The sequence below is a fragment of the Balaenoptera acutorostrata genome, chromosome X (assembly GCF_949987535.1).
Source record: "Balaenoptera acutorostrata chromosome X, mBalAcu1.1, whole genome shotgun sequence".
Lineage (NCBI taxonomy): Eukaryota > Metazoa > Chordata > Mammalia > Artiodactyla > Balaenopteridae > Balaenoptera > Balaenoptera acutorostrata.
In genome coordinates, this window is record NC_080085.1 from 97,632,854 (window position 1) to 97,650,246 (window position 17,393).

Below are 17,393 nucleotides of genomic sequence, written 5' to 3' on the forward strand. Positions count from 1 at the left end.
TACCTACAGTTTAGCTGCTCGCCAAACCACACGGTGTTTCTCTCTGTGTCTTGTGTGATGCCCAGCATGTTGCAAAAGTGCAATAAATGTGACATCGTAAGAGTACCCTTTGCAACAAGGCTGAGTGATATATGGCCACGGTGGTACCATTTACCACCAAAAGGAAAATCTTTCTTGAGGCATGCTGTGTGGTTTTGTTTATGCTGCTCAAGGAGTACCAAATGTCCAGAGCCTGGAAATTCTTGAAACATTCTGAAACACATCAGCAGACCTCTGGTGCCACTTGGCCATTTCTCTTCTGACCTGAAAATGACAAGGCGTCAACTTTAGTGAACTCTAGGGAAAGGATGGGAGGACAAAAAGATAAGAGCATTTTTGACCTCTCTGTGACATTTGCCTCATAGCCATATTCATCTTGAAATACATTTCTCTTGGTTTCCATGATGTCATAGAGCCAGTTCCTCTACTTCTTTAAGCATATTTCTCGAGAATCCCTGGTTCCTCTTCCAACGCCGAAATGTTGGTGTTCCCCCGAGGTCTTTCTTCCTCTCTTATTCTATACTCTTCCTGGGCAATCACACCTACTCCCATGCTGATGGTCTCCAAATTAATATTTTCAGCCCACGTGTCCTGCTCTCCACTGAACCCTTCCATAATGCCAAATAAACATGTTAGAACTGCTGCTACGTTTATATTTGTCTTAATTTTGCTTTCTCTATTGAGAGGAATAGATATAGCTAGGGAGAGGTTTTTTTCCCACCACATGTGAATTGATGTTTCCTTCAGCTTTTTATTATTTGCTATGTAATAAAGACAGGGTGCTTAGATATTTATTTTGCTTCCTACTAGATATTCCTAGTTTAATTTTTACTGAGATATCCATCGTGTCACTGTGTTTGTTCTCCTTTCTTTGTATATGGACTTATACAAAAGTTACATATTCGAGGACCATTTGCAGATATTTAGTCTTTGTAGAATGTTTATGTTTGTTGGTAGAGTCTTTATAAAAATTTAGACAAATTTTCTATAAAACTGATAAGGGCTGTCCTATTGGCCAAAACCAGAATAACGTGTTATTATTCTCTTGGGAATATGATTATTACTGGTGGTCCAGTGGCTGCTCATTTAAGGGGCCTCCCACATAATCATATTTGTTATCAGCATACCAACTTCATTAGCTTTTTTTATTAATCACCATTCTAAGCTAGTTGTTTACTCTCGTTTCCAAAAAAAACAGAAACTGAGGCACAGTTCTGTCTGGAATCCTGAGCAAAAACTAAAGGCTACACTAGGGATGTAATGTACAGCATGGTGACTATAGTTAATAATACTGTGTTGTATACTTGAAATTTGCTAAGAGAGTGGATCTTAAGTGTTGTCAACATATCAAAAAGCAAAACAAAGCAAAAAAGTGATGGATGTATTAATTTTTTAATAATTTTTTTAAGTTGTTTTTTTTTATAGCTACATTATTTATTTATTTATTTATTTTATTTTTTTAGCTGTGTTGGGTCTTCGTTTCGTGCGAGGGCTTTCTCTAGTTGCGGCAAGCGGGGGCCACTCTTCATCGTGGTGCAGGGACCACTCTTCATCGCGGTGCGCGGGCCTCTCACTATCGCGGCCCCTCCCGTTGCGGGGCACAGGCTCCAGATGCGCAGGCTCAGCAGTTGTGGCTCACGGGCCCAGTTGCTCCGCGGCATGTGGGATCTTCCCAGACCAGGGCTCGAACCCGTGTCCCCTGCATTAGCAGGCAGATTCTCAACCACTGCTCCACCAGGGAAGCCCGGATGTATTAATTAACGTGATTGTATTTCATGTTACACAGTTGTATGTTAATTGGTATATGTATACTATTTCACATTGTATACATATACCAGCCCATTAATCACATTGTATACCTTAAATATATACATTTTATATTTGTCAGTTATCCTTCCATAAAGCTGGAAAAACCCCTAAAGGCTAAAAAAAAAAAAAAAATCAACCCTCCCACATTCCTCTGGGCCTCTTGGGATAGAAATATATTTCTACCCAGATTTCCATGTGGGGTGCTGAGACCAGTTAATCCCACCAGGCCTAGCATCCCTGCCATCTTTGGCCAATGTCTTCTTCAACCTGCTGTATCTGCTACACTGTCACCCGAATAATAGTTCTGAAACGCACAGCTCATCATGCCATTCCACTGTTTGAAATCTCTTTATCTAGACAGGAAGAGTCCAAACCCCAGAGAAAGGCATACGAGATCCTTCTTAATTTGATCTCCACTGGTCTTATTTTTCGCATCCCTCTTCTTTGCTACGGTCACACCAGGTTACCTGTAGTTTCTCTAATACACTACATTGTCTCTGCTCTCTTCTCAGCCTTAGCACGTGTTGTTCCTTGTGCCTGAAACGTGACCTCCCCCCCATGGTTTGGTTACTTGTTCTTCCTAATTCAGCTCAAGTGTACTTCCTCTGTGAAGCTTCCTTCTTCAGGCTGCTGGGAGCCCCTCTCTTGTCCTTCAGTAGCAACCTGTTGTCATCTTCGGCCTGAGTTGTCATGGCCAACACCCATTATACTTTGTCTCCTTGAGGGTGGGAACTGTAACTTGTTCATCTCTCACCCTAGACCCTGGTGAGCTCCTACTCATCCTTCAATACCTTGCTCAAGTGTAATGCCCTCTGCTGCCTCTGGGGAGTATTAGCTACCCTTCCTACACTGGCCTTCCAAAGCATCCCCTGCCTTCCTGGGCACATACTAGACACTGTGTAAATGCTGAATGAAAGATTGAATTTATTTATGAAGATTCAGTGATTATCTGAAGATCACAGAACAATCCAGGAGTGGAGCTAGAATTAGCCATTCTTCTTTGGTTGGAGACAATTCTTCGGGATTTATAAAAAGACCTAACCAGAAATCAACTCCAAAAACTAAAATTGCGGAGCAAGATGCAACTTAGTTCTTAAATGTAACATGAAAGGAAGTAGTTTCTTTTTCCAAGTGTTATGTTCTTAATACATTTCCCCAAAAGAAGTCTGTTCTGCCCATATATGACTTCAGTTCTGGAAAATGCTTTGTGTCACCCATACTGATGCCTTCCGTAGTTCACCAGAAGCCAGTGTTCTGGCTTTTGAAAGTCTCATACATGTTACTTTCTTCCAGAGGTTTAAGATCTGTTCTTTTTCTTACATAGCACCAGCATCACTTAGTTCAGCAGAAACAGGTGCCTAAGGCTAAGAAACGTAATCGAGCATGCTTGGAGTATTTGTTTGCTGGAATATACTGTTGAATAATGTATTATACCAACCTAGTGCTTTCCAGTTTTCAAATCCCAGTGAGCTCCTACCCATCCTTCAATACCCTGCTGAAGTACTATATCTCTGATCTCTTTGAGAACCTCAGTTACCTCTCTGCTGTGTCCTTCCAAAGCATTCTGTGCCCACCTGGGTGCATCCATTGTATTCCCTATTGTATGTATGCCTGTCTACCATCCTCATTTAACTGTGAGCTCTTTGAAGACAGGGACTGGTCTTCATTCACCTCTCTTTGTGTACCCCCTGTACCTGACACAGTACCTGGTACATACGAATGTTGGTGGCATGGAGATGAAAGGCAGGGCAATGATGTTCTTTGGAACATCCACATCAAACACTTTCCTTATATGGGGAGGTATGATTATTGGCACTGATTTCTCATCCAGTAGGATAGCAGTCAGTGAAGGAGAGTCTTCCCTTCTTCTGAACCGCTGCAGTCCCGCTTTTTGTAGCACCCTTCAATTTGTAATACACATGCCCTTGTTCTGTAGTTATATTTTTATCTGTGTATTTAATATACATTTTATATACAGTATGCAGCCAGGGATGAAACCCACTGCTCAAGCCTATAATGTCCCTCAGAGCTGGGCAGTTATTTATCTCTTTACTCCCAGCACCTTACTGTTAAAGGGGAGTAGGTCTCTGCTTTGGTCTTAGGATTCTTTGAAATGAAAGTCAGCCAACAATCCACAAGAAGAAGGCATGTAACCGGTTTCTTTTCCTATAAAAAGCAGTGTTAGGCTGACCTAAGATCTTCTCTTTTCCTCTCTTTATACAGCTGTGTAACCTATAGACCCTCATAATTAAGCTGGCCAGAAGAGTATAGGGCATGTCTAAGCGACCTGCAGGCCACCAGACCTGCTGGGGGTTGACTGCCATGATCGTGAGTGCAGGGAATGTATTAGGCTCAATCTTTTTTTTTTTTTTTTTTTGGCCGCACTGCACGGCTTGTAGGATCTTAGTTCCCCGACCAGGGATTGAACCCGGGCCCTCTGCAGTGAGAGCACAGAGTCTTAACCACTGGACCGCCAGGGAATTACCCTAGGCTCAATCTTAAAGGAGAACAAACACTCTGAGATGACCATTGCTTGATACAGAATTATAATAGAGTTATATATATTTATTATAAACACCCAACTTTCCTCCCCTTTTTCTTCCCCAAATGTTTGTCAGGATGTGTTCTAGGCCACAGTCCCGCCTCCACAGGAGTCATTGGGAACTACTGACTGATTCCCCCTCAGGCCTGCTGACTCGCGCTCCTTGCAACAAACCCTGCTTCTGCTTTATCTGCAATTTTCCTACTGGGCTATCATGTCCTTCCTTTGAAGTGAGGGCTGGGCCCTGTGAGCTCAGCCTGGGGGCTTCCCCGGGCTCCAGAAAGACTTAGGTACCTGGCAGCCTTCTCTTTGTGTGCGCGGGTGAGCGCTGGGCCAGCATAGCTGATCGAGTGCTGGAGGAGGGATCTGCTGCAGCATGAACCCGTCGTGAGCCACATCTTCTAGACGTGGGCAGTGGCAGCTGCAAGTAGAGTAACGGGCAGCAAGGAGAATGAATCCCTCGGTGGATCTGACAGCTCGTAAGTGAAGAACTTACCTGGTACAGGAAAAGCCATAGGGAAGCCAGCGTGCTCGATTGTGAGGTCATCCTTCGGGCTTTTGGATTCTAGAGGAATTTCACTGGGTAGATTACGATCTTTTCTTAGACCCATGGACAGTTTTTTTTTAAGACAAAAATAATCCTCTTTGGTGGCAGTAAGAGGTGGGGGTAGGAGATGGGGAATTCCTGCAACTAAGGCTATGGCCTGCTGGATGTTTATCCCCTACCATTTGTGAACTGGGATAGATGGCCATTGGGCCTGGTCACGTCCCGTTCTTCCTTCAGCATTTGAGGGAAGCCCTTTGTTTTTAATAGATAGTATTTCCTCTTCCTTAACCATAGCCCCCAAATAAGATGCTGAGACACATGCTCAGGGTAAACTTAGGTTAAGGGGCAAAATCTTGAAGAAGAGTTGCTGCATTTTACACCAGCTCAAATTCTTTGACCTCCAGTTCTGGCAGGATGTCTTTTTTTTTTGTGGGGAGGGGGTAGCATATGAGCTTTGCTAAAATGATCTAAATTCCTAGTTTAGAAATATGTAATGCTAAGGTCTCAATTGACCCCATGTAACTCTTCTCTTCAAACATTCAATGGGCACCTTCCCTATAGAAGGCCGATTTGGGTGTAGAACATTGAGAATAGAGCAAGTTCCTAGGACGATAAGGCATAAGGCGCATGTTCGAAAACAATGTCCAGACATCTCTCTGGTATACAGAAAGCCCTAGCAACTTTGGGAATTGAATTTTTAGGCTTGAGTTTGAGGGAATTTGTGGCTCTTTTGCCGGAGTGGATCAGGGAAGGGTATAATTATCACCCATGCATAGTAACAGCGAGCAGCTAGAACGCCAGAGACTCGAGATGTTGGTTTACCATATCCTGTTCACTTGGGCTGCTAGTCTGCATCTAATTTTTTCCATCTGACTACTTCCAAGGATAGTACATTCTGTTTTGAGAACTAGGAAATGTTTTATTACTAGGTTTTGCTTCCCTTTTCTTTTTTCCACACATTTATTTGAGGCATCTTTTATTTTCTTTAACGCTTACAAAAATTTCTACCTCTGTTCTTTATGCATCTTATTTTCTCTTCTTAGAAGCATCGGTGTTGGAAATGAAAAGCTGAAACCTGTAATAATGCATCAGTTTGCAAATATAAACACAGGTCAGGTGATTATTAGCATTTTCTTGGCCTTAGCTCATGCAGCATACACAATACATTTAGAAGCTTAAGAAGTCATTCGAATAGGAACTATTTGCCCCATATAATATATGCAGTATATGAGGTCTGGATGCTGGGGTATACCTATCGATTTCCTCATTTGCAACCTATTACTGAAATTTGCAACTATAATATGCTGGCTTATTGGATTTCATTAATGTGAAGTTCCTGCTACAAACAGTGGAAGTCACTCATAACAGAGAACGGGACTACAGCGGAACCGACCTCATTTGCTCGCGTGTGTGAGAGAGAGCATGAATGTATTCTGTGTGACCATGCTTTGTATGTGTGTCAGTAGTGAGCTATCTTTTGCAGGATCTAAGATTGAAATGAGGCGGCTGTAAAAAGAGCTAGTGCCTCCCTTACTTGTCCGGCTGCTTTTGCAAATCTGCCTAACAAGTAGCTCAGCAACTCCTGATCAAATGATCTTCGAAATGGCTTCCCTCCATTACACGCTGTAATGGTATCTCCCAGGCCAGGCTTTCTGAAACAGCACACCCCTGTCTCTGATAGCAGAGTTCCCTTGGTGAGTGCCCCAGAACAGACAAGCCCCAAAACAAGGCCATCTAAGAATTGGTCCTACCGGCCAACGAATCCTCTTGGAGTTCTGTCAGTAAATCTCCTAGCCTTGGGTCTTTGGATGAGACAAGCAGTTGAAATCGGTAAGTACCAGCCTGAAGTGGGTTGAAATGAAAAAGCTAGAACCGTCATATGAATATTCGGGGAGGATGAAAGTACATATATGAAGAGAGAGAATGTGTGTGTGTTTGTGGGTTTACTTGGATCCATATTGTAATGGTGTCATGGGAAGGGAATTGAGGAGAGTTTGAGATTCTGGTCTCAGTTCTTTCAGTTATTTTGTGACCCTGGGGAAGTCACTTAACCTCTATGCCTTGTTAATTCCTCATGTGGAAAATGGGGATGGTGCTCCCTTCTTCACATGTTGGTGTCCGGCTCAAATAAGAGCAAGAGCTCAAATAAGCTCCTGGACATTACAAAGTCATATAGTAAAAAATGAGGTGTCCATACTCCGAAGGTAGCTGGCGTCTACATGATGCCTAATTGCTTGGCAGTTAGACTAGTGCCAAAATTGCCAAACGCCTTCTTAGCTCAGACCTGCTTGGAGTAGGCATATAGGCTTATTCAATACCATGAAAAACTTACTCAGAGCTTCAACAAAGGCATAGAACTTACAGAGTTCCATTTCATTCCCTCACATGTGTATTTAATGCCTTCTGGGAACAAGGCACTGTACTAGGCAGTTTGAAAGCATTACAGTTATGACTGAGGGGTTCTTACCCTCAAGGAGCTTATGATCTAGTGAGGGGAATGACATGTTTCCTGACTATGTGCGATTTGAGACAAGATGGTGGCAATGCTAAGTTGGGCCCATCTGGCTGACTATTGTTAGGGGTCGGGCTCTCGTCCACCTTGTCTGGGAATGGGAGTGTGGGTTTAGGGCTGCTGAGGGACCCAGACCTGGCTCATTCTCCTCCCTATAAAATGAGCCCTTTCTCTCTTCTTTGGCATCTTAGCATATTATGGGAAATAATGTCTGAAAAGTTGCTAGAAATCTTCACATACAAGTTGCTGTAAAAATGTAAAGCAAGGTATAAACATTCTTTCAAATGATAATACATTGTCCCCTTTGTAGAAGGCTAGATGATTTTTTCCTTTTTTCTTTTTTTCTTTTTTTTTTGGCAATTGAAAACAGTTCACTACGTCTTCTTACACTGTCAGTTGTAAGTGTCTGGCTGGTTGATTCGGTTGCTAAGAATGTGTCCAAGATAAAGTGGGTTTAGTATCAGCATAGGATAGTTAGCAAAGCATCATTTGTTCCCCCATCACGGTTTATCCCAGGAAGCTCAGCTAGCCATCTTGAAAATGTGTGCTTCTGTTTACAGGGGAGCCCAAGAAAGAGCCAGCAAGTAACTCTTGGATCCTTTTTCCCACCATCAAAGTATAATTCAGTGTATACATCATTCTTATAGTAAAAGCAGTAACCTCAGCCTGAAATACGGAGAACAGTCCGGTGTTGATATCATTGTCTAAGGAGACATTGGCTGACTTTAAATCTCTGTTTACTTAATACCTCCAAGTCTGGAAGCTGTCATTTAAAGTTCACTTTTTCTTGATCTATACAGCTAATTTTTGTTATAAAGATTTACCCAATTCTAGAAATTTGAAACGCTCTCATGTTCTGTTAATGTCTAAACATAGTGAGAGTTCTTTGACTTGTTTACTACCTTTTTGAGATCCTAAAATCAGTCTTATTTCATGTGTACTCTTGTCAGTTTAGCTGTCATCTCATCAGCTCTAGGTGTCTTGCAGCCAACCCTATTCTTTATGTAGGTATCTCAGAAACATTAGGAAGTTCACCCTGGAAATTTCCCCTGGGCTACGTCTCATTCCTGTGTTAGATCCTCTAGTTTGATATGACAGGGATATAAGCAATATTGATGTGCTCACCAATTTATAGTAATGGCCTTGTGTGGTTGGTGGTTTGGGAGCTTTACCTCTGGGTTTATTAGGTCATGGCTGTGCATCTGCCGGCCTGGGCTTTTGTTTTTGAAAGGAGGCCATTATTAGTTTGTCTCTCATTGGGAAAATATGCAAATAAGCAGTTATTTAGATTTTTGAAAGCAGACAGAATAATACAGACATATGGGTTGTCTCTGATGACACCAGATCTGATGAAAATATTTAGTGCAGTTGCTAATGGCTTAATAGATGATCTTTGCAAGTCGTAGGGCCAGTATTTCTGGAGTCTCACCCTTCACACACCTGGGTAGAGCATCTGTGGCAAATGGGCACAATTGGCATTTTTGATTGTATCCAATTCAACACATATGCCGTGGTATGAATTTTGGCCACATTAGCTAGAGTATACTTGAGCACCTGTCTTTCCCCTTGACTCCTGGAACATGCAGGCTGGCGGCTTTCTTTTGTAACCTACTGAACATTCTCTGAGGGTTTAGTTTGTCACCACATTAAGAGAATGCATTTTGGAAGAATGAGAGAATAATGACAATTATTTATAATGCCTAATCATTTCATCTAAAGTTGCCATGCATCTTGATAAAAGTTTTCCTCTGAAGTACTTTGCAGCAAATCTCTGTGTCAAAAGGCAACTCAGTGAAGGGGTGTGTGTGTGTGTATGCACCTGTGTGTGCATGCCTGCCCTTGCACTTGGGGGGTGGGAGTGGGGAGTAGAGAAGAGAGCGAGAGAAAAGGGAGATAAGGAGGGAAGGAAATAGAGAGTTAACCTTTCTTAGTACTCTGAAAGAGGGGTGTTCTGGCTTCTTGGTTATGAGACAAGAGGCTCATTTCCTACTGCTGATGAATTTCAAGTGTAATCACAGAGCATCGGTAAGCCACATTCAGTCCCAAGGGCTGGACGAAAAGTACACCATCCACAAAAGCCATTTGAATTCTCTCTGAAAAACCTAGTAGCCAAGTCTGAAAGCAATTTGTGAACAGATACAAACTGTTGCTGGTTGTCCATTCAGATTCCTCCACGATGCTAAGAGCCACGTTCTAAAAGTGAAATGAAATGGCCTGTGGCTGGATCCAGCGTGATCTGCACTTGCAAGTTTCTGCTGTGTTGCAGAAGCGAACGACAACAGTTAAACTTTAAAGATCAACAGTTTTTCGATTGGGTTCCTGGAGAATAATGGCACTTTTGTACAATTCTTGAAATAGAGCCTACAGCCGTCCCAAACAAAATAGTCTCTTTCAAGATCTTGGAAATAATGACCTCATAGGCAGATTGAACCAGCAGTCCATTAATAGTATCCTTTGTAGAAAGCTGTCTCAGGGGAGGGACGTGGCTTAGTAAATCGGCATTGTTTACAAACATAACAGAATAGAATCCCCCTTTTTTTCCTACATTTGTGGAATAGTTGGAGACACCTCCCACTTGGGAAGCAAACACATTAACAGCAAGGCTTCCTTACAGGGCCCTACCCTTTCTCCATCGGTCACCTAAAAGTGTGCTTTGAAGCACTTGCTTTGAAGGTGAGTTAGAGATAACAAGAGTCTCCAGCCCTATTCCTTTGTCACCGACTCAGAATTATCTGGAATCGTGAGAAGAAGATGAAGATTGGTTGTGCCTTGTAAAGAGTCATGAAGAACTGATGTAATAGGATAATTTGAGCAAAACCAAATCTGAAATGTCTAGGTAAACAGAGTGATTATTTGCTTCATGTTCCTATTGTGGAAGTAGATAAAGATTCTTCGATTTCATTTCCATCTCTGTAAAAGAGGTTTATTCCAGCCCCTCTTATAATCCCCTGATAAGCTGAATGGAATTAAACCAATTACAGTTTGCTGGGCAGTAGAAAGGTGTACCATCTAAGCTGGGTCCCTTGCAGAATGCCTGTGATATAGACCACAGCAAGTGTGTGGTATTCAAATTTTGGGCAGGGATTTCTAGTCTACTATAGGAGAATATAGTGTGAATTTTATATCCCAAGTAGCCCTTTTTTCCCGACCTGAAAAGAAACAGGGCATCTACCTTTTGAGTCTCTACCCAGAGAGAATATTTAGGAACAAAAAAGGCCACTGTTACCCACACCTAATTATCCAGAACAAAGGAGCCTAGTATTTTGGATTACGTAGGTGCAGTAGAACCCTGACTGGCTCAGGCTCATACTTGCCTTATTGTGTAAGATCAACTTTGTATATCATGTTAAAGAGGGTATGTATGTTTCTCTGACTTATGTCATCTCAAGTTAACTAACATGTCCTCAGAAAATAGGTATCATCCAGAATGCGGTGGCTTTTTCTCCCTGTGAGACACATTTTTCACTATTTTCTAGGTATTACCTAGAATCCTCAGTTCTTTTGCAATAACCTTCAAACTTCATTATTTTTACCAACCTAGATTCTGTATATTGAGCTTTAGTTAATAATCACCACATATCCAGGCATTATTTTTGAACCCAGAAAAGTAAAACAGACAAAGCACACACAGAGAAAATAATCAGTGCTTTTATTCTGGTGGCAAATTCTTCTTAGTGACCCTAAGGGTTAAAACCCTGAACCCGTCTGATACAGACTACCACTGGTGAAGTCAGTCTTAAACTCACTTTTCTTCTCGAGAAAGAATGAATTTAGAAGGATCAAAATCAAAACGTGAAAGGGAATGTAGACCCATTAGCAGTGATTTCATATATTTACCAGCAGTATCTATGAATATAATTGATCCTTGACATCACAGTTTTTCATTTTACCTTGTGCTATAGTTTCACCCATATAGGAAAATATGAGACTTAATCAATCTGGTGGCGACAAAACATTTACTACTGATATTTTCACTGTCATGATTCCTGAAAAAAAATACAGATTTGGTCGTAATTCATTAAGATAATGCAAGGCATGACACTTAGGCAAAGGAAAAGAAAAGAGATCTCTTGTCCAAACCAAGGTCAAAGCAATCATTGTTAGTTGGCAGTCACCTGTGCAGATGGAGAAACTATTAATTGATACTCAGCTATTTTTGAATACGTACAGGCTCTCTATATTTGAGAAAATTTAAAACAGTAAAAATTTCCACATAACATAATGTAACTTAGAATTCATTACTGAAAGTAATAAACACATTGTAACCACTGAAGGGCTGAAAAGAGTTACGGTAGATTATTTCTCATTATAGCAGGTTTTTGTTGTTGTTGTACTTAGGCTGGTTAATAGTAAATGTTATTGGAATAAAGTGATATGCCAAGTTGTCTATGGAGAGCTCATACACTCCTAAATTAGTGCCAGTTAGTACTTGATGAAATTACAGAGATTTTGTTGCAGTGGGATTTGATTTTCCTTGTATTCGAACTGGAGATTCACTTGGAAGGTACTCTTTTTTTTTTTATATTGAAGTATAGTTGATTTACACAATGTCGTGTTAATCTCTGCTGTACAGCAGAGTGATTCAGTGATACATATATATATATATATTCTCTTTCATACTCTTTTCCATTATGGGTTATCACAGGATATTGAATATAGTTCCCTGTGCTCTACAGTAGGACCTTGTTGTTTATCCACTCTATGTGTAATAGTTTGCATCTGCTAACCCCAAACTCCCACTCCATCCCTCCCCCGCCCTGTCTCCCCTGGAAGGTACTCTTCATGCCTGACTTGCTATGGCAAGTGTCAGGGCCCTAATGGAAGGACTTGAATGAGAATGGGAAGACAGCTGGAAGCAGAAACATTTCCTTGTGGAGTTTGTGCTTTTCTAGTTCACTTTACCCTCCAGTGGGATGAAACCTGAATGTATTGAACCCTCAGCACAAGATACTAAAGAAGAATGAAATTAAGAGCGGATAAGTTGTTAAAACGAGACTGGTTCTTACCACACTGTTACCCCTGTCAACTCCCTTGTTCCCTGTTCCAGGACATAAAATATGACAAGGAGGAAGGTTATGGTGTCTCCTCACGAAGCAGTCCTCTCCTTGGAACTCCTCTTTGCTCATGGTGGCATTTGGCTCTGCTTTATCTTCTTCCTGCTCCTTGAAGATGGGGCATTTCTTCCCCTAGCAGTCCATCCCAACTCTGCTGAAACTACCAGGTTTACTAGATTGTTTCTCAGGTCTTTCTCATAAAACAGTAGGGTGTGTTTTGTTAATCAGGTGCACACAGGTAAGAACCAGACGCCAAAGGCATCCCAATGTCAAAGCAACTAACAGATGATTGTTGTGGGCCATTAAGTGTCAACAGCCAGGCCTGTGTCAATTCCAGACTCCATGGAGGTTGTGCTACCTGACCACGATGATCATGAGGATAGAATTTTTAAAGAAGAAAGATTGGAAATTGTTCATTAAAAGACTGAGTGGACAGCAGAAAATAGAGTGTCCCTGGGGGAAAAGGAAGGGACCTTAGGTGTTTGTGTCTACATATTGAAAAGCCATTCATTATTGCCTTCGCTTTCCTGTTTGGGAAATTGTATCGTTGGGCTTTAGGTAGGCAGCTCCCTTCCCTCTAGAAAAGAAACCCCTCAAAATCGTCAGTGCCAAACTGAGACGACATGAGATGAATGCTTTTGTTTCTAAGATGTTAGACTCCCCGTATTTACCAGGTTGTCTTTTAGACTTCCCTTAACTCCTGTTTTCTCCTCCTCTTCTTTAGGAGCTGTGCAATCTGTTGTAACTGAAAATGTCTGACAGTCTGGATAATGAAGAGAAACCCCCAGCTCCCCCACTGAGGATGAATAGTAACAACCGGGATTCTTCGGCACTCAACCACAGCTCCAAACCACTTCCCATGGCCCCTGAAGAGAAGAATAAGAAAGCCAGGCTTCGCTCTATCTTCCCAGGAGGAGGGGATAAAAGTAAAGTATCAGTGGCCGGGCATTGAAAAGGGGCTAGTTTATTCTTTCATTGTCACTTTCTTTCTCGAGTAGTCATTTCTTGAGCATGGGCTGTTCAGGGCCTGCCTGACCTTTACATCTACACCTTCAGAGGTTGCATTTTGTCAGAGGATAATGTTTGATTGACTTACTGTGGGTTTACAGAAAATACACTTATGCTGTGTTTGCCTTTCACATAGCATTGAATTCATAGTGGTAAGCCAAGGGAAATCATAGCAACAGTACTGTCTTAAATATATGAATAGTGACTTTCTTTCTGATAACTTAAAGGAGAATTTATAGTAATCCCTTCCTAACTGCAAGTTGCTCTTATTGGGAATTTGAGTATAGGTGGATTTACTTCTGTATACCTTTTTGACAACCATGAAAATTTTGAATTGAGTATACGGAAGTCAGTCCAAGTGCCCCATTATTGTCTCTCTGACTATATCACAAGGTGGGAAGAAACTTCTGAGCTATTTGTTTCCTCTCCCATTCTTCTGCCTGTCATCCCCTACACAATCAGCCCTTTTTGCACCGGGTATCCCAACAATATACTATCATTTATCCTTGTGTTGTTCATAATACCATTTGGTCCTTAAATACCATTTGGTCCATAATACCATTTGGTCCTTAAATGTTAAACTTTGTAACATCAGGGGATATAAAATCTCTAGTAAGTAATTGTCAGGTTGCATTAATTAGCATAAAGCTTAAACATGGCTTCTATAAATGTGACTATTGCGGTGGAAGAGAGTAAAGCCAAGTACAAGGACTCCAGCACCAGAGAAAGTTGCTAAAGGGTAAGAGGGGTGATGTCTCTTGAAGAGAAAAGGGACACTCTTGATCTTCTCAAAGGTAAAACAGATAGCTTTGTAGGTCGTTTATATGGTATTGAAGAATTCGTACCATAAGGAAAGCTGAAACTCTTACTAGGGCCAGTATCACCTCTTGTAGACCTGTGTCACTTAAGAGATGCTTTATCCCTCGTGACCCAAGGATGGAAGAGATAGAAATGATGTTAAACCTCTGGATTGAAGACAAGCAAAGGAATAGGAAAACACTTTCCATGCAAGGGACCTGCCATCATGCAAGAAGAATTTTCGAAGTCATGTTTTCAGACACCGAAGTGGGTCCCGAAAAAGTATTGCCAGGAGCAAGGGATGGTTTGAGAAATGTATGGTGCACCATGACCCGGAGACCAAGTCACCTGATCCTGCAGCTCCTGTGTTGTATCTGCCACAACTGTAGAGAGCGACTGAAGAGGGGGATTATGGGCCTGCACGAGTGTTTGGTGCTGTCGAGACCGCCATGCTTTGGAAGCCCTTGAACAATCCCGTTTGCCCTTTTGAAGAACACGAGCCAACTGGTGCTGACATGAGGTCAGCCAAAACAGAGAGGCTGCTGTTTCTGTTTTGTGCTAATACTGCAGGTGACCTCATAGTGAAACCATTACCACTCTACAGAGAACTAGGCCCATGTCTTCTCAGAGGAAAATCCGAGCTAAGTTGCCAGTTTACTGGCATGCAAAGAGAAAAGCCTGGATGACTCCCTGTCTCCTTAGGAACTGTTTGAACAGTGCTTTCTTGCGGAAGCTCAAGACTACTTACAAGAAAAAAAGTCTTGAATTCAAAGCCCTACTGATTCTTCACCGTCCTTTTGGTGCCTCAGACGTATTTGCCAGTGTGCATCTGGATGTCAAGGTTGTCTTTAGAACCAGTTGCTTGTTTCAGGTCCTGGAGCCCTTAGATCGGTGTTTGATCCAGCCATTCAGGAAGACTTAGGCCAAACTAATGTATAACTTTGTTGTTCAGAATCTCACAAAGGTTCCTCTGTCTGAAGATCCTAGTGCATGGGATTCCTACACCATCACCAGTGCTGTATTCTTCATAAAATAGGCAGTAGATAGTTTAACAGAGCCTGTCATTAATGTGATCTGGGAGAAGATTTGGCTAGAGATGATGGTGAAATATCTTTCAGTGGTTTCTCCTGAAGACAAAAAAATCTTTGGATGAAACAGAACGTGTAGGTGAGGGTGAACGTTTGGCACAGGAACGGTCATTGGGTGAAGTTGGATCTGAACTGGTTGATGCTGATTGAGGTGATGTGCTGGGATTGCAGGACGACTCTCAGGAAGGTCCTGGGGCCGCAGAGGTGATTATCATAAGTGATGATAAAGATCATTAGGAAGCTATGGCACTGCAGACAAATACAGTTATAAGCAACAGGAGAAAAATTTTAAGAACAAGATTAAATCCTCCCCCAAGAAAGTAATGAAAAAATGGGTACCTTTACATGTCAAATCTTACCTGTTCAAAGCTTGAGTGATTTGGCAGAATTCAGTAAAGAGGTGCTATTACGCCTTCCAAAAGAAATCACATTGGCCAGAAAGCATCTTCGGCAGAACTTAAATCATCAGGTGCTGATAAACTGCCTTCGTACAAAGCTCGAATGATCTAATTGAACTCTATAAAGAGGTGGAGTCTTTTTACAACACCGTGTTCGGAAGAAAGCAACCTCAGAGGAGCCAAAATCATCGAGTCGTGCCATTTAAATATCCGTGTCAGACAGCAGATAAGCTGCCTTCAGACAAACTTAAATGGTTTAATTTGAGCTCTATGCAGAAGTGCTAAGCTGTCTTCAGAAAAGACTTGAGAAGACAGAAAGCATCTTCAGAAGAGCCAAAGTCATTAAGTCATGCCACTTCACTTCACTTGCTTGGTAGGGCTGAAGCCCCAAGCAAGTTGTTACAACCTCAGGACTGGACTTTGATGAAGACTCTGAGAGCACGGAGATCCATGATTTGGACTAACAGCCCACCTCTGGTCATTGCTTCACTGTCACCCCCATTTTCCACTGCCATAATGAGCGGTACATCCTCACCGCCTCTGGAAACCATCTCAAGATCTAAATGGAAGCTATACAGAGCCTATCACTTTTACTAATTTAAGCTATGTAAACTCTCGTTATTCTTCTTATGTAATGTACTGTTATTGTTTTACTGTGCAAAAAAATATTTATGAGGGCGTTCAAAAGTTTACGTGACCTCAGTTCCCCTGACCTTTATTTCACCTCCTAAAATTATAATTTCCTCAGCTGAACTCTCCTACCTAGGTGGGGGGGGGGGGTCATTCAGGAACTTGATCTTCATAGGTAAGGAGGGGTTACTATTTCTGTGCTTCTACCTCTTGGTGATTACTTGGATTATACCACAGTCAGTCTTGAATGAATGGAAAGAGCCCTGGACATGGGTTCTGGAGACCCGGTTTCAAGTCCAGCTCTGCCACTGATCATTGTGACTTTGTGCTAATCACTTAGTTTTTTTTGATCCTCAGTTTCATCACCTGTTAAATGAAAATAATAAGACCTGGCCTCCCTAGCAAAGTATTTTTGATAATCAAATGTAATTCTAAATGTCAGAGTGCTATTAAAAGTGACATTAAAAAGTGCTAAATAATTGTGAGGTGTTATTACATCTGTATCATTCTGGAACTTACAAACAAACAACTAAAAAACTAGGTTTTAGAATTCTTTTTTCTTTTTTTAAGTAACTTTGTCCCTAACTAGAATTTATATGTCAGTTATAGGAAATTTTAAAAAGAAAGTTAAAATTACCCATAATTTCACAAGCCAAAGATAACTAACTGGGTTGGTGTTTTTCCTCCCAGTTCTTCTCATCATAGAGAAGTTGTTCATCAATGATAAAAACTTGGAAAATAAAGACAAGAATATAGAAACAGTAAAAATCACCCATATTCACAAATCTCAGAAACAATGTTAATATTTTAGTGGCTTGATTTCCAGACTTTTTTTAATGGCTATATATACATATACTTTTTTATATAGTTAAAATCATAACGTATACAGTTTTATATCCTGCGTTTTCACTCAACATTTTATCATGAACACTTCCCTATATTTTAAAATGCTTTCATAAATATAATTT

At 41.3% G+C, this 17,393-nt stretch overlaps 1 protein-coding gene across 8 annotated transcripts in view; it reads left to right on the forward strand.

Moving 5' to 3' along the window:
* Positions 1 to 17,393, forward strand: part of PAK3 (p21 (RAC1) activated kinase 3) — a 245,185-nt gene that overhangs the window by 143,557 nt on the left and 84,235 nt on the right. For all 8 annotated transcript variants that reach the window (XM_057537891.1, XM_057537887.1, XM_057537893.1 and 5 more), the window contains one exon: positions 13,228 to 13,429. In XM_057537891.1, the coding sequence (XP_057393874.1) occupies positions 13,255 to 13,429 (175 nt within the window). In that variant the 5' untranslated portion in view covers positions 13,228 to 13,254. The remainder of the gene's footprint in view (positions 1 to 13,227; positions 13,430 to 17,393) is intronic.